The sequence below is a fragment of the Pan paniscus genome, chromosome 8 (assembly GCF_029289425.2).
Source record: "Pan paniscus chromosome 8, NHGRI_mPanPan1-v2.0_pri, whole genome shotgun sequence".
In the NCBI taxonomy this organism is placed as follows: domain Eukaryota; kingdom Metazoa; phylum Chordata; class Mammalia; order Primates; family Hominidae; genus Pan; species Pan paniscus.
In genome coordinates this window covers 124,854,537-124,872,392 of record NC_073257.2, presented here as the reverse complement: position 1 = coordinate 124,872,392, position 17,856 = coordinate 124,854,537, and the positions used below count along the sequence as shown (strand labels likewise).

The 17,856-nt window shown below is 45.8% G+C and overlaps 2 protein-coding genes across 48 annotated transcripts in view; both read right to left on the bottom strand.

The window, feature by feature from the left end:
* Positions 1 to 17,856, bottom strand: part of TCF7L2 (transcription factor 7 like 2) — a 217,607-nt gene that overhangs the window by 171,606 nt on the left and 28,145 nt on the right. The window lies entirely within an intron of this gene.
* On the bottom strand, positions 8,267 to 8,737 carry LOC134731150 (small ribosomal subunit protein uS8-like). The gene has a single exon (XM_063607906.1). It carries the CDS (start codon positions 8,596 to 8,598, stop codon positions 8,368 to 8,370), a length of 231 nt encoding a protein of 76 aa, XP_063463976.1. The 5' UTR covers positions 8,599 to 8,737; the 3' UTR covers positions 8,267 to 8,367.

Sequence of the window (17,856 nt, the reverse complement as noted above, 5' to 3'; positions counted from 1 at the left end):
AACCTAGGCTGCACCCCTAGCTGGCCTCTTCCTCACCTGTAAAATGGGATCCTCTGTAAATGAATGCCCACCGCATAGGATCGAGCTGTAAATGAGTTAACGAATGTAAAGTCCTTAGTCCATGCTGAGCACAAAGTTTTTAAATAAATGTTTAAGTGGGAAATTTAAAAAATCTCAGCTCCTAGAGGCTCACAGCTATATCCCTACAGTCACTGGAAATTTGAGGCAAAGATTAAATAACTTATTTACTCACAGATATTTCTGGAGCCCCTAAACAATGAAGATGAAGCTGCAGACAGATGCTCCCTACCCTCATCAGGGATGGGGAAGGGAAGGGACTGCCAAATAAAGGAAGAGGCCAGGGCATGATCACGACTCTGAAGGAACCCCAGGGGCAGGCGCCAGCAAGCAGTGACTCTCAGGAAAGGGATGTTTCCCAGAGGGCCTCTCCGAGGGAATGACCTTTAGGCTAATTTAACCAACACACTAGGCAGTAGTGGGCTTAGGAGAAGATAATTTGAGTCACAGAATAGCCCAGGTGAAAGGTCCTTCTAGATCAATCCCTTGTTCTGAGCTGCCTGATGTGGGGTGACTCGCCTGAAGTCACAGTGATACTCTGCAAGAACTGGCACAGTTCAGGGTCTCCCACTCCCAGTTACGCCTCCCGCTGCACCACCGGTGTCCAAGGAATTGCATGAACGTGGACAGCCTCTGTCCAGAGAGAGCAGGTGGTCACTCCCATCTCCAGGGCTGAGACAGAGAAACAACAACCAAGCAACGAACTCCAGCCACTGTCAGGAGACTTACAAATATCTCACCAATGGCCTCTGTGGGTAATGATGTGGTTTGCTTGAAACAAAAAAACGTAAGGCCGAACTTTGCCTACTGGGAGATTCTTCACCTCTAGCCCAGTCCCAAGTCAATCATCCCAAAGTTTCCTTCCACTCACTGGCCTGAGGCCTGGGTTCCCATCTCTACCCAGAGAGCAGCCCAGGGGTTCCCCTGAGGAGGAGGGTGGATCTAACATGACAGCCTTTTCTTTTCATTTGTTTTGAGACACAGTTTTGCTCTTGTTGCCCAGGCTGGAGTGCAATGGCATGATCTCTGCTCACTGCAACCTCAGCCTCCCGGGTTCAAGCGATTCTCCTGCCTCAAGCCTCCTGAGTAGCTGGGATTACAGGCGCCCGCCACCAGGCCTGGCTAATTTTTGTATTTTTAGTAGAGATGGGGTTTCGCCATGTTGGCCAGGCTGGTCTGGAACTCCTGACCTTAGGTGATCTGCTCGCCTCAGTCTCCCAAAGTGCTGGGATTACAGGCATGAGCCACTGTGCCTGGCCTTCTTTTTTTTTAACAGGGTCTCACTATGTTGCCCAGGCTGGTCTCAAACTCCTGGGCTCAAGTGATCCTCCTGCCTCAGCCTCCCAAACCACTTTTTATAACCACTTTTTAAATATTGTTTCTGGCAATCAAAAGTCACATTTTGCTGTGCTGCCTAACACAACTGGTACATCACAGAACCCAAGATTTTAAAAGTTTGGCAGTTCCCCAAAATGTTAAACAGTTATTTATTATATGACCCAGCAATTCCACTCATAGGACTATACCCAGGAGAAATGAAAACATATGTCAATACAAAAATTTGTGCAAAATGTTCATAGTAGTGTTACTCATAATAACCAAAAACAGATAAATGAATAAACAAAATGTCTATCCATACAATAAAATATTATTTGGCCATAAAAAGGAATGACATACTGATAGATGCTACAATACTGGATGAACCTTGAGAACCGTATGCTAAGTGAAAGCAGACAGACACAAAAGCCCGTAGATTTTATGATACCGTTTATATGAAATGTCAAGAACAGGCAAATCCACAGTGATTGCTAGGGGCTGGGGGGAGAGGAAATGAGGAGTGACTGCTAATGGGTAAGGGAGGTTTCTCCTTGGGGGTGAGGAAAATGTCCCGGAGTTAGAGGGTGTGGATGACTGCACAGATCTGTGACTATACAGAAAATCACTCAATTGTACACCTCAAATAGGTGGATTTTATGGTTTCTAAATATCTCAGTAGAGCTGCTACTTTCTTTTTTTTTTTTTTTTTTTTGAGACAGAGTCTCGCTCTGTCGCCCAGGCTGGAGTGCAATGGCATGGTCTCAGCTCACTGCAACCTCTGCCTCCCAGGTTCAAGTGATTCTCCTGCCTCAGCCTCCAGAGTAGCTGGGTCTACAGGCGTGCGCCACCACGCCCAGCTAATTTTTTGTATTTTTAGTAGAGATGGAGTTTTACCATGTTGGCCAAGCTGGTCTCGAACTCCTGACCTCAAGATCCGCCCGCCTTGGCCTCCCAAAGTGCTGGGATTACAGGCGTAAGCCACCGTGCCCAGCCACTACTTTCAAAAAAAAGAAAGAATAGACCTGAGGTTTGGCCCAAGACAGCTTGCGAGGCAAGAGGTGTCGTTTTTGCCCTGTCCCTCTCTTGTAGAGGGGATTCATTGTCCAACACTGTGTTTTAAGTGCTTGCTGGGATAACTTACAGATAACGATAAGCCCAGGTGCACCCTGAGGAATCTTGCAACCTAGGTACAGAGGCCCAATGCAAAGCAGAAGCAGGAGACAGCCCATGGCAAAAGCGTTTTCTTTTTGTTTTCTTTTTTTGAGACAGAGTCTCACTCTATCACCCAAGCTGGAGTCCAGTGGTGTGATCTCGGCTCACTGCAACTTCTGCCTCCTGGGTTCCAGTGATTCTCATGCCTCAGCCTCTCGAGTAGGTGGGACTACAGGTGCCCACGACCACACCCAGCTAATTTTTGTATTTTTAGTAGAGACAGGGTTTTACCATGTTGGCCAGGCTGACCTCAAGTGATCCGCCGGCCTCGGCCTCCCAAAGTGCCGGGATTACATGCATGAGCCACCGCGCCTTGCTGGCAAAAGCATTTTCACATGTGTGTTAATAAAGACCCATTCTCCAGGTCCTGCCCCTGGAAGACTCTGATTCACAAAATGGGGTGGGGAGAGGACATGTGACAAATCTCAGTTTTGAGAAAGTTAAGAATTACATGATCAGAAAAGTCAGGGGGACGTTAGAAATACAAGACAGTGGCCGGGTGCGGTGGCTCACGCCTGTGATCCCAGCACTTTCGGAGGCCGAGGCGGGTGGATTAAGAGGTCAGGAGTTCAAGACCAGCCTGGCCAAGATGGTAAAACCCCATCTCTACTAAAAATACAAAAAATTAGCCAGGCGCGGTGTCAGGCACCTGTAATCCCAGCTACTTGGGAGGCTGAGGCAGGAGAATCGCTTGAACTCGGAGGGCGGAGGTTGCAGTGAGCCAAGATCGTGCCACTGCACTCCAGCCTGGGTGACAGAGTGAGACTCCGTCTCAAAAAAAAAAAAAAGAAAGAAAAAAGAAAGAAATATAAGAGAGTAACACTGCATTCCGGAGTCACAGAGGGGGTCTGCTTGGAGGTCCAGTCCTCAGGAGGGGTTTCCAGGGGCCAGAACCAAAGCATGGAGTCTTCCTCGAGAAACTCCAACCACCTCCTATCCTGAGTCCTAGGACTCTCTCTTCCCCCCCAGGAGCTCCGGGCACTTGGTAAAGATAACGCAATCTTAGCACCCTGCAGCCTCCGGCTCCCGTAGGCCCTGCTGGGCAGGCTGCACTCCTTTTGATTCCAGAAATGTTCGCCCAGCACTCGGGCAATTGGCAGTGAGCTGGAACTCGAACCCAGGAATCCCAACGCCCACAGATTCTCACCTCCAGCTCCAACAAAGGCCTCTCTGTCGGGTCTGGGTGTCTCCCGGAGGGCATGCATCCCTCCCAGGGTTGGGGGGCGGAGGCGAGGGTGGCGTGCGGAATGGAATCTATGCTACCGACGCACATTCACTGCTTCCCAGGTTGCCCAATCCCACTGCCTGAGGGGACGGATGGGCAGAGCTTTCTCTGCGCTTGGCAAGGGGTGTCCTGGAGGGACTGAGGCCCTAGACCACTCACGCCTCTACCCCCCACCCCTCCTCAGGCTTCACTGCTCTCTGAGTCCAAGGCCTGACCAACAGGCCGCCTGGAGTCTGCATCCTGCCAGGGTAACAGGGCTGGGAATGAACAACGGAGCTCTTGTTCAGACATGCTTTGTAGCCAATGAGGTTACCCTCTGGAAATACTTCTAAATAAATCCAAAAGCCAGCCCATCCTGAGGTCTATATGCAGCCTGGCTTTTGGTGCAATGTACACCCTGGGGGCGTTTCACCCCTCCCTGGCCCCAACAGCCACCTCTGTATGTGGCTCATTCCACCTTCACAGTGATGTTTCCTCAGGAATCAGAGGCAGAATCCATAGGTTCGCCAGTGTGGGGCCAGGAAGCAGAGTGCCCCACGTGCCCTACTCCTTCCAAGGCTCCCTCCCCAAAAAGCACAAGGAGGAAAGGTCAGCTACAGCTGATCAGACCGACAGGGGCCTTCTCCAGGAAAACAGCAGCAGCCTGCGCTGTCTCTGCTCCATATGTAACAAGCCCTGACTAGATGGTGGGGACCATCTAAAGAGAGCTGGCTGTCCCTGTAGCAGCCTCTGAGCCTGACTCCCCTTGGCGGTGGCAGAGACTCACCCCATGGCTCTTCTCATCCTGGGGGAGGAGTTCCCCACTTTCTTTTTTTTTTCTTTTTTTTTTTTTTTTTGAGATGGAGTCTCGCTCTGTCGCCCAGGCTGGAGTGCAGTGGGGCGATCTCCGCTCACTGCAAGCTCCGCCTCCCGGGTTCACGCCATTCTCCTGCCTCAGACTCCCGAGCAGCTGGGACTATAGGTGCCAGCCACCACGCACGTAGAGACGGGGTTTCATCGTGTTAGCCAGGATGGTTTTGATCTCCTGACCTTGTGATCTGCCCGCCTCAGCCTCCCAAAGTGCTGGGATTATAGGCATGAGCCACCGCGCCCGGCCAGGGTTCCCCACTTTCAAACCACTCAGGAGCCTGGGGGTACAACCTCACATGGATACAGGATTCCACCCCTCTAGCAAGATCTCTGTTAGCTTCCCCAGTTCCCAGAGAGGGGAAGTGGGTCCCCAAAGGTGCTGAGACAAGCCAGGCAGTCCGAGTCTGGCCCACCACTTTGGCATGTCCACTCCACCTGGCAAGAAGGGATCCAGAGGCTGAGAGTTCCCAAGGAAGGCTGCAGAACTCACCTCGGGAAGAATTCCAGGGAGAGAGGCAGTCCTGAGCTGGAAAAATAGGGATTTCAACACCAACTGACCAAAACACCAATGGATCAGTCTCCAATTGAAAAGCCTGTCTTGGGTAGCATTTTTCTCCCCAGAGGGCTTCCATCAAACGGTCTGTCTTGGCACTCAAAACCCATTGAGATGAGTAAGGAAACGTTATTACCATTTTAAAGGTGAGAAAGTGGCTTGGCCATGTAAAAGACCTATAAGCAGCTTGGCTAGCTAATTTTTTTTTATTTTTTATTTATTTATTTATTTATTTATTATTGAGACAGGGTCCCACTCAGTCATCCAGGCTGCAGTGCAGTGGCACAATCACGGCTCACTGCAGCCTGGACCTCCTGAGCTCAATCGCCCATCCACCTCGGCCTCCCCAGTAGCTGGGACTACAGGCATGCACCACCATGCCCAGCTAGATTTTGTTTTGTTTGTAGAGACAGGGTTTTGCCATGTTGTCTAGGCTGGTCTCGAATTTCTGGGCTCAAGCGATCCACCCGCCTCAGCCTCCCAAAGTGCTGGGATTACTGGCATGAGTCATGCGCCTGGCCAACTAGCTAATTTTTTAGCAACCTTTAGGTTCCTGAGATTGTCTCTGCCCAGAAACTTACGGGACGGGGATGTATGCTGGGGAAAAGGTTGGGGGAGAAAAAATATTTTACAAACCTGAACTGCTCTGTTATTGAATGAATATAATTAAAAGTATACCCTCCAAGCAACAGGAAAAAATAATTCATGTGTCTAAGCTGAGATACCCTGGAAACTTGCAGGAGGACAATCACTAATAAAACACTCCTGGTCCCCACTGCTGTGTGTCTAATTCCATGAAGAAATGACTGTAGCCACGTGCAGGAGTCCTGAGAGGCAGGCAATTGTCTTTATATTATTAACAGTAATGGGAAACGTACTACCAGGAATAATCATTTCTGCAACGTGCCAACCTGAACTTCCATTTCACTGTATGAGCTGCTGGGGCATCAAAGCCAACACATTCGCAGAAATGCTCAATGAAAGGAGGAGGGGGAAGAGAAGAAAGCCCAGCCTTCTGCCCACCACCCTCCCCTCACCCCATCTATTAGAAAATCTATTTCTAAATAAATCATGAGGAAGCCCAATCTGCAAAATCTTCCATAGTACTAGGTGAGCCAGAACCCCCTGAAACACCACAACAACATTTTAGATCTAAATCTCAACATTTCATCTACCCCACCTTGGTCCAAATTAAATGAAATGCTATCACGCTGCTGTGTTTTAAAACAGTGTCCGAGAAGGTAGAAAAGGTTACCCACAGCAAGCAAGGACTGCCATCCTCACCATAGCAACGCGCCTATTTATAATATGGTCTACCTGCATCAAAGGCTTGTGCAGCCACTCAAGGCAAGTCTAGTGCTACATCCCAGCCTGAAGATGAAGCCGCAAACTCTCATGAGCATGTCAATGAAACACTTCCAATTACATTACATGCCATAATTATTAGCATTGACTAGCAATTTTTTTTTCTTCCTGCTCATATAAGAGTAAAGGGGAAGATGAATTAAGACAGTTTCTAGGACATAGAAGAAACCCAGCATGTAACTTTATAAAGTGTTTTGGCTTTTTTTCTTTTTTTTTTTTTTTTAATGGTTAACTCCAGAAGCAGAGACAGGAAAGGGGGGTTGCTAAGGGAAGCCAGACCTGAGGCTGCGAGTCCTCACCAATGTCACGTGCAAGGCCTCAGTCACTCCAGCCAGAGAGGGAAATTCCAGAGTAACCCAGCTTCAGGTCTATACTGGACCTTGTAAAAAAGAGGCTTTCATTTTACAGGGAGACACAGGAATCTACATCTGATTATTCACTTGCAAAAGGATTCTGATTCACCTTGAGGGTTCACGTTAGCATTCTCAAAGAGAAACCCACCTAGACTCCCAGCAGCTGCCTCTCCCTTTGCATGTCAACATAGCAACCGCAGAGCATGACAGGACCCGAGCCTCAGACAAGGCCCAGACTCAATCCAGTGCTGCCACTTGCTAGCTATGTATCCCTGGGCAAGTCCCCTACCTTCTTTGAAATTCTGTTTTCTTATCTGTATAACGGGGATGATGTTTAAAGGCATTGTGAGTGTTACGTTGCAATATATAATGTTCATATATAGAGAAACTGGCAGATAGAGAGAGCTCAAAAAACACCTATTCTTTTTTCTTGTTGCTATTAAGGTTATTTCTGGAGGAATGATTGCTGAATAAACAAAGCGTGAGTTCCTACACAAAATAGAACCACAAGAGGACCTCAAAAATGTGAGCTTTCCCCTCTCTTAACATGCACATCACAGAATAATGCCAGCCCCATTTCATAACTGGAAAAATTGAGCCTAGGCTCATATTTGCATTAGTGATAATACTAAGGTTCAAACTGGTGTAGAGAAAGGAAACTAAGAGAAAATTAAAGGGTGAGTGGCCCACTCGGCCTATCTCCAAAAGGAACCACAGATGGGAGGCAGGTAGAGAGTGACCCACACTATTCTCATTTAGTCAAGTGGAAGAAAGATAAAAAGGACTCCTTGAGCCAAGGGAAGTGGTACATAAGACAGAAGCTCAAAACAACACACGGGCCAGGTGCAGTGGCTCACGCCTGTAATCCCAGCACTTTGGGAGGCTGAGGCGGGTGGATCACCTGAGGTCAGGAGTTCGAGACCAGCCTGGCCAACATGGCAAAACCCCATCACTACTAAAAATACAAAAAATCAGCCCAGCCTGGTGGCAGGCACCTGTAATCCCAGCTACTCGGGAGGCTGAGGCAAGAGAATTGCTTGAACCCAGGAGACAGAGGTTGCCATGAGCTGAGAGCCACTGTACTCCAGCCTGGGCAACAAGAGCAAGACTCTGTCTCAAAACACACACACACACGGGATTCACAGTCCCAAACACCCTCCTCTGATAAGTGTTATCTTTTTCCCAGTAAACTGTACATTCCTAAAGGGCAGGGATATGTTGCTGTATCTAGGATGCCTAGGTATGGCAATGGGTACATTACAGATCCTAAATAAGTATTTGTCTCTGGTGCGTTTTTTTTCCCCCATTGAGGCATTTTTATTTTATTTTTATTTATTTATTTATTTATTTATTTTTTGCATGGGTGTATTACACCCCTAGAAAAAGAATCCCAGGCTTTTTCCTCCTGTGTGTTTTCATCTCACCTCTTTGTGGTCCATGATGCCAGCTGAGGTCAGCACAATGCAGGCCAGCTGCTGGGACAGGAGCAGATGATTCTGCCATCTTTTTAGATCTTTGAGCTGCACATCAAATCTCCAGCTGACCACTTCACACTTGTTTAACCTGCCTGTGAGGTTCATCACAATCTTCCCTGCTTCGTGATGATCGATAATTTCAAATTCGTCAATGCACCCATGCTTCATCATCACACTTAGAAACTGGACGACTCTGGAGCTCCACCTGAGAAGAACCTGGTGTTTGCTTCTCTTTCCCGCATTGTTGACGCTCTTGAGAGCATCCGCCAGGACATTCACATACACCGTTATGGTAGTAAAAGGAGATTTGTTTCTTTTGAATGCATTTGGGGGAAAAAAAAAAAAAACTTCTGCTTCCTGGAAGCTCCCCAGAAGTGGCTTATTTAAAAAGCAAAAGATACAGTATCATTTCATTTCATTATCACAACAATCCTTGGAGGGAGACAGTTTTACTATGCCTATTTTACAGACAAGGAAACTGAGATTTATTTGCTGCAGGTCATATAAAGTCACAAAGTAGCAAAGCTAGGATTCAAAGACAGGTCTAACTCTACAGTCAAGCTCTTAACTACCTCCTTTATCTTGATGTTTCTCTTGGCACATCAAGTGTATCTCGAATAGTTCTTAGCTACCAGAAGATGCTCGGTAAGTATTTTTAAAATAGAAACAAAAGAAATGAACAACTCGGGTTGTCGTTTCCAGTGCCCACAAAAGCCTAGATCGACCATAGCAGCGAATGCTTCACCTTAAGCCTTGCAAATGACATGAGTAATTCTTCACAGCAGACATTCTGGAAAGAATTCAATGCATGTCTTCACCCACCAATATCTGCAAGAAAAAGCCCAGGAGCAAAAACAGTGACATAAAACAGGCTGGACTTGTTCAGGTCCAGGTATTAAAATTATACTGAACTAGAAACTTCCAAAACAGGGATCCAGTATCCCCAGAGAAAAAGGAGACGGAGGTGAGTGCAGCTCCCACTTAAGTGGGGTTCTCAAACATGACACTTCCTCAAAATCTTCCCAGGGAGGTGTGGAGGCTGCAAGAAAGGGAGGTACACAGAAAATGCTCTAATACATCCTCTTAACCACAGCCTGGGCATTTTTCCACCAGAGAGAAACACCAAGTGCAACAACAGTGACTTATAAGTGTGCAGACCGATTATAGCTTTACTTTCAAAAGAGCTTTGATTGATCTTTTTTGATAGACCTGAAATAAATTAAACTAGATTGACTCACTTGAGAATGGACTCTAATCCCTTAGTCAGATCCCGGAGAACTCAAACCAAACCAGCTGTTAATTTAGGCTTTATAAGATAAAGCATAAGAAATCCAAGTTGATGTACCCCAGAGCAAAGCTTACATCATCTCTGTAAGCAATCAACTCACTGCTTCTTTTAGGAACTAATCAGTTCTTGGGTAAGTGGGTGCCAAGCCTGTACTCGCAGAGCGAAACAAGCTCAAAGAAAGGAGGAAAGGCAAGAGAGGAAGAGAGAGAAACCGAGAAGCATCTACTGACTCACTCCCCCCATGCAAGCTCAAAACCAACCCAAGACATTTTCATGTTGCTTTCCCAAGTCATCTGTCTCCTGCTCCACAAACAGCCAATGGCTTGACCAGAGCCTGAATACCCACATAACCACCAAGAAAGAGGAAGTGGCTAAGGCCCTTAGTGTTTCTGTAAAGGTGGGAGCGGGGGTGCAGAATTACCCAGGAAAATATTCCCCACTACTTTTTTACTCCCTTGTCTTTGAAGATCACACTGTCCCCTTCATCTTTGCTTCTGGGTGACTTTGATTTGAATATAGAAACTCCAAAGCTTTCAAGTGAAGTAGCGGCTGCCCATGGCACTAATAGAGTTAACAAGAATGCACACACACACACACACACACACAAACTACAGGCTTCTTTCCAAGCTAAACTCTGCTCACTAACAGGCAGCCCTCCCAACTTCTACCAGCATTTTTTGGAAAGGGATTAATGCCTCCATCCCAATTGAAGGGGGGGCATTCACCTCTAGGGGACCCCACCCACAGCCTCACCCCAGGAGGCTCCAATCAAGGACCCTTCCACCCAAAAAAAAGCAAGGCTGCCAGCCTCTTGCTCCTAAACAATGATGTTTCATATAACACTCTGTTTACCGAACATAAGGGGATCAAGAATTGAAATCCAATTTAAGGAATTATGGTGCCTTCAGACTGTTTTTCCTCAACAATGAAAAAAGACAGGCATGTTGTTTCTGGACTTAGGCCAGAAGAAACTGATCCTTGTAGTAATACAAGAAAAAAGAAAGAAAATCAATGTATGTGTTTATATATTATATGTCTTGGGGGAGGGGGTCACTAAAATAAGAGTGAAAATGGGTAGCAAATGAATTTGTTTCATTCCATGGAAGGATCCTGAAGTCCATTTGAAAGCCCTATTTTGATATCCATCTGACAAGGAGAATAGGGTTCATCTCTTACAGCTTCTGAGAAGCAGAAGAAATTTAACCAGAAGAGATGGAAGTTTGAAAAGACAAGAAAACCAACCACAAAGTAGCCACTTGCCTTCCCTAGAAGTGAAAGGAACCAAAGTACCCCAGCAACAGCTAGAGCCTGCCAGGATCACAGGTATCATTTCCTTTCCAATAAAGTAATCACCGTTGCTCTTTCCTTAGCATGGGCCATTGTGTCAGCGCTGTGGCGCTGTACATGTTATCCCATTTAATCCTCGGAGAGAGGTTTTATCCCCATTATATAGATAAAACTAAGGCTCAGGGCGGTCCCACAGGCAATAAACGGACACTGCTGACTTGAGTCCCCAGCTACGTCTGACTTCAGTGCCAAAGCGTTTTATCCATCATCCCAGAACGCCTCCTTATTACAACAAAAACGCTTAACTTCAGATAAAACAACACTTTTATGGCTTCTAATTAATTGGTCTTACCACTGCATCCATCCTGTGGGGGCATTTCACAGATGAGCAAACCAAGACCCAGAGAACCAGCTATCTGCAACCAGATAATTTAACAGCAGACCTAGGAGTGTTCAGAGCTCCTGGGCCCCTAACTTCAATTACTAAGCTTCATCCTCTCCCTTAATTAATTCTTCCCCACTGCCATACACAAAGACAAGGTTCTCCCCAGAGAAAAATGCCTCATCTCACAATGCACTGCCTGGGGAAATAGTTTTGTTGTTGGTATTAATTTTTTTTTAGAGGGAGGGGACTTAAAATGGGTGGGGGGGGGCTATGCAATTAAGTAAATTAAGACATTTCTGATAGGTAGGGAATAAATCATCACTTAGAGGAACTAACCAATTAAAGAGGTAAGGCACTGCTCTTGCTAAAAAGCCATGCCATCAGCCAGAATGCCCGGGACAATTTAGAGTAAAGGAGGGGAGGAAAACAGGCCTTCCGCAGCCTAAGGCCACTGAACAGCTATAGAGTTCTGGCAAATGCCAAAAAAAAACAAAAACAAAACATAGCTTTCTGATTCACAAAGCCTGCTGAAACACAAGTCTTCTGAAGGGGGCTGGGGAAGGGTGGGAGGGTATAACCTACTGTTTTACAGCTCCCCAAGCCAAAAGGAGGTAAGTACGGGGGGAAAGTCTATTGACCAACACTGCTTTCTGATTTCTCTTTTCATTTTGGCTTCTGAAAGGTTAAAGACAGATAGCAATAAATAGATCCCAAAGCACTGTGTTTTAATTCAGCCTGCTGCAAATGAGGGAGGTTTAAACTGTACCTTCTGGAATCAGAAGGTGTTAAGAAAACAACGGTTGTTTTCAAGTCGACTGGGAGAATCGAAGTTATGTCTTCACCACTCTTGAGAATAAATCATTCTGGACAAGCTCCCTACTGCACCACTGTCATCTAAGTTTATGTGTGAACAGGCCTGGGTTCGTGGCCACTAACTGATTGCTTCCTCAGGAGACACACAAGAAAGTTCCAACAAGCTGACCTATGCTGTGTGCACAGACTCATCTGCAGTGAAACACCAGTGCCTTCTCCCATACGACACAGGTACCCAGGGACCCTGGAGCAGTTCGCTTCCAATCACAAGTTCCAAAGGTCTCCTGTCCCTAGTAACCAACTAACACCACTTGTCTTTGAGGCAAATTGGAGGCTGTTACACGCTTATTACAAACTCAGACAAACAACAGCCTGACCACAGAGGCCCAAGGGAAACCCCACATAAAGAAAGAAAGGAGTGTTAATAGGTTCGCAAGGCAGGATGCAGACCTCTGCCATTTGAGAACTGAAAAGGATGACTTTTTTATTTATTTATTTATTTATTTATTTATTTATTTGAGACAGAGTCTCGCTCTGCCGCCCAGGCTGGAGTGCAGTGGTGCGATCTCGGCTCACTGCAAGCTCCACCTCCCAGGTTTACTCACACCATTCCCCTGCCTCAGCCTCCGGAGTAGCTGGGACTACAGGCGCCCACCACCACGCCCTGCTAATTTTTTGTATTTTTAGTAGAGACAGGGTTTCACCGTGTTAGCCAGGATGGTTTCGATCTCCTGACCTCATGATCTGCCCGCCTCGGCCTCCCAAAGTGCTGGGATTACAGGCATGAGCCACCGTGCCCAGCCTAAATTTATTTTTTTAATGAAGTACTAAGCAACAGAAATCTGACCAAAAAAAAAAACAAAAAAACAAAAAACAAAAACAGAGCAGACGTTACAACCAAAAGGCCGCAAATTCCTGTCTTGCTGTCACTAATTTCATGCCCATCAGAAGCTAAATAATAATTATAAGTCCCATCTCACCCCCAGGCTTTTTGGTTTCCCTCCATTGGGAGACAAATGATATCACAACATGGACTCTTTCACCCTAACTCTCTTCAAAGGGTATTCTGGGGCCAGGGGCAGTGGCTCACACCTGTAATCCCAGCACTTTGGGAGGCCAAGGTGGGCAGATCACTTGAGGTCAGGAGTTCAAGAGCAGCCAGGCCAACATGGCAAAACCCTGTCTCTACTAAAAATACAAAAATTAGCCGGGCGTGGTAGTGCGCGCCTGTAGTCCCAGCTACTTGGGAGGCTGAGGCAGGAGAATTGTTTGAATCCGGGAGGTGGATGGAGGCTGCAATGAGCCAAGATCGCACCACTGCACTCCAGTCTGGGCAACAGAGTGAGACTCCATCTCAAAGAAGAAAACAAAAATAAAGGGTATTCTGGACTACTTTTATTCAGGAGAAATAACTCAAGTCCAGATTCCGCTATGAGGTACTAAGCAAGCGGGGAAAAAAAGAGATATGCACCACAATATATCACCACTTGTAAGCTTGGCAAGAGTTTTAATAACAACTGTGTTAGGGTGATCAGCTATCCCAATTTGCCCAGAAACACCCCACTGGGAATAGTCATAAACCCAATAAACCTTTCTTATGTGCCAGGTACTGGACTAGGCCCCTGTGACAGAGCCTCACATGAATCCCCGTGATAGGCCAGTCTTCTCAGTAAACCTGCTTTTCACAGATGAGAAAATAGAGCCACACAGCAATTAAGTAACCTGCCCAATTAAAAAGTTTCAGCCTTATGTTATTTAAAAAAAAAAAAGTGGTGGAAATTAAATACTGGGATAAAGAAAAGTTCATACTTCATGGAGAAATTTTGACCTGGAAACTAGTTAATGAGGAAAAATATTCCCTCCCAAAGGAGATGATAGAAAAGCAGGGAACCAGGAGAAATACATAGAATGGGAAGATCAATCACAAGTTGATCTAGATGTTTCCAAAATAGTCCACAGACGTATTACATAAGCAGCAAAGACAGAGGGATAAGAATCCCCAGGTGGGGAGCCTGTGAGTTAGCAGGACGGGAGCAATAATTCTGAAGCCACTGCAGTCTCAATATTCCTGGGGGCTGGCATGCTGGGGCTGCCTTGCCTGAGACTTCCACCGACCAGGAGTCCTGGTCACTTTGGTTCCCATGCAGCCAAATGTAAGAGCTGTGATGGCAAAAGGAAACCACAAACCATGACCAAAACAGAAGTCAGATCGAAAGATAAAAATCCACTCTCAGGGCGAAAGAAACGATAAGAGAACCACTGAGGCCGAAATCAAAACCATATCTGCTTTGCATGTGGCATGTGGTTTTCTCTGTGTACTTTTTACAAGTCACATCATTGGTTCCCGTCACATTGAAGTCATTGTCGGGCTCCTTTCACTGCTATGCAAACTTGGTGGCTGGAGATGATCTTGACCAAAAATTCCAAAGAGGGTGGTGGTAGGAAACACCAAACTCTCAATTTATGACTATTAAATAAACAGTTAAGGATGGCGGAGGTACCAACCGAATCAGCAAAAACTAACTTGATGCTTTTCCTAAACGATCCTAAAATGACAAAATCATGTCAGGAGTATTAGGATTTATTTTCTGATAGAGATAAACTGGCAAATTCAACCAAGCTGAAAAGTCACCCAAGCAAAACACAGCTTTTCCCCTTTTTTTCTTTCTTTTTTTTTTTTTTTTGAGGACGGGTCTCTTCCAAGGAAAGGGGCCCATCACATTATTGATGCCCTTTACTTGCTCAAATTCAAGCCCTGAGTGCCAATTCTTCAGACAGAAACAGCTTCGCAAATCGTATCTTCTGTGAGGAGACATTTCTCATCTGCTTTCACCATTATGAAAATGTAGCAACAGCAACAAGTGACAAGAAAACACAAAGCAAAGCAGGCTGCCTAAAACATACTGGTGGTTTGGTAAGAATGTTCTTAGCTTAGGGGCACTTTCAAATCTTCCTTTAAGTTCTCTTTCAAGAAAAAAGTGTCTTTATACATTGCTTCAGTGATTTTTCTTTTTAATTAACAGGAAACTCTTGGCTTCTTCAGCAATTATTAAGAAACAAATGCTTTGGCCGGGAATGGTGGCTCACGCCTGTAATCCCAGCACTTTGGGAGGCTGAGGCGGGCGGATCACGAGGTCAAGAGATCAAGACCATCCTGGCTAACACTGTGAAACCCCGTCTCTACTAAAAATACAAAAAATTAGCCGGGCGTGGTGGTGGATGCCTGTAGTCCCAGCTACCGGGAGGCTGAGGTAGGAGAACGGCATGAACCCGGGAGGCGGAGCTTGCAGTGAGCCAAGATCGTGCCACTGCACTCCATCCAGGCTGGGCGACAGAGCGAGACTCCGTTTCAAAAAAAAAAAAGAAACAAATGCCGCTGGATTCCAGAATAAAAACTAGTGACTTAAGACCAGGAGGAGGGAAGCAGGGGAGGTTTGTTTTTGATTTTAAGGGTAAGAATCTAGTTCCGAACTTCGTGACTCCCGGAACACTCCTGAATTGAGTCTGATACATTTCATAAATCAATCAAGCCCTTATCTAGATAACTCACCATTTCATTTCTGTATCAAATTAAGTAGTCCTGGGTCTTTTGCTATATATTTATATCTTAGAAGCTAATCCAAAGGACAAAAATTCCTCTCTGCACATTACTGCAAGATTTCAGCTTTGCTATTACATCAGAAAGCAGTAAGCTCACCAGGACAAAAACCACAGAAGGCCCTGAAAAGACTTGCCCCCAACATACACTGGCCATTCTAACCCGCAAAGCGGAGGCTTTCTTTTCCTTAAGGGTCTGTTCTCCAGAAATTCCCTTATTCACTGCCTGCCCAGTTCACACTGTGTATACCCCACCCTCAGGAGTATAAACCTGACAAATGCTTTTGAGCCAAACCAGACAGAGTCCCCCATAAAACTCATGGAACACAAGAGATGATTCTTTCAGCACAAATACCTTCAGATTTGGAAGCACATCCTGATATGTTTCTTCCAAGTTCATTTAATTAATAGTACTTACTTGTTCTTAAATGATTTGGAAGACTCCCATTGGGCAGGTCAAATCATGGGCTAAATGTGCTGGGGCTTTTTGGTGGAGATGCTAATTTAAATTTTCTCAAAGTATTTTACGTACATTCTACTGGTAACTAGATCAGAAAATTCAGATTCTCAGAATTCATAGTGTTGAAACATAACTGTGAGGTCTTCGTTTATTATCTTTTTTTTTTTTTTTTTTTTGAGACAGGGTCTTGCTCCGTCACCTAGGCTGGAGTACAGTGGCGCCATCTCTGCTCACTGCAACCTCCGCCTCCCAGTTCAAGCAATTCTCCTGCCTCAGCTCCCCAGTAGCCGGAATTACAGGTGCATGCCACTACACCCACCTAATTTTTTGTATTTTTAGGAGAGACAGGATTTCACCAGGTTGGCCAGGCTGGTCTCGAACTCCTGACCTCAAGTGATCCGCCCGCCTCGGCTTCCCAAAGTGCTGGAATTACAGGCATGAGCCACCGCACCCAGCCTATTGTCATTCTTTTACTGGTTCTTCAACTAAGCTGAAACTTGGAGAACACCAGAAAGTGGTATAAAATCCTAACAAATTTGACTCTGGGACAAAAGATGTGCCCGGAATGGGCACTCAATGTGCACCATGACCTCATACAATGAACTGTCCCCAGTTACAGAAAACAAATTCTAGGGCTTTAACCTCCACTTACACCCAGCACTTCCAATCATTAGATTTATGGGTACTGAGGCAAGAGTGCACAACCATGAATGTCTTGGCGGTCCATTGCCAAGCTCCTTATGCACTCCAGTCTTTTAAGTTCTCCTTTCAACAGGCGAAGTCTCCAAGGCCAGTCCACTCCATGAAAGATGAAAACCCCCCAAATCAAAAGAGAAAAAAAACAATACCAACTCACTAGGGGGCTTTAGCACCTCCTCCCCACATAAAAGAGGGTTGGAGTCTTCTAAGAACATCCTTGGCAAAACCAACAATGTAGGAGCAGGGATAAAAAGTGGAATCATAGCATTAGGAGATATACCTAATGTAAATGACAAGTTAATGGGTGCAGCACACCAACATGGCACATGTATACATATGTAACAAACCTGCACGTTGTGCACATGTACCCTAGAACTTAAAGTATAATAAAAAAATATATATATATTTTAAAAGAAGTGGAATCATATATTATTATATAAAAATCACAAAATCTGGCCGGGCGCGGTGGCTCACACCTATAATCCAGCACTTTGGGAGGCCAAGACAGGTGGATCACAAGGTCAGGAGATCGAGACCATCCTGGCTAACACAGTGAAACCTCATCTCTACTAAAAATACAAAAAAAAAAAAAAATTAGCCAGGCGTGGTGGCAGGTGCCTGTAGTCCCAGCTACTCGGGAGGCTGAGGCAGGAGAATCACATGAACCCAGGAGGCAGAGCTTGCACTGAGCCCAGATCGCACCACTGTACTCCAGCCTGGGTGACAGAGCAAGACTCCGTCTCAAAAAAAAAAAAAAAAAAAAAAAAAATCACAAAATTCCTGGGAATGAAAGCCAAAAAAGACTACTATGAGAAATTAGGATATGAGGTCCTTATACATCCTAATGAGTTTGAGGTACAGAAAACACCAATATCTAGCTCTGAAAACTGCCTCTCAAGT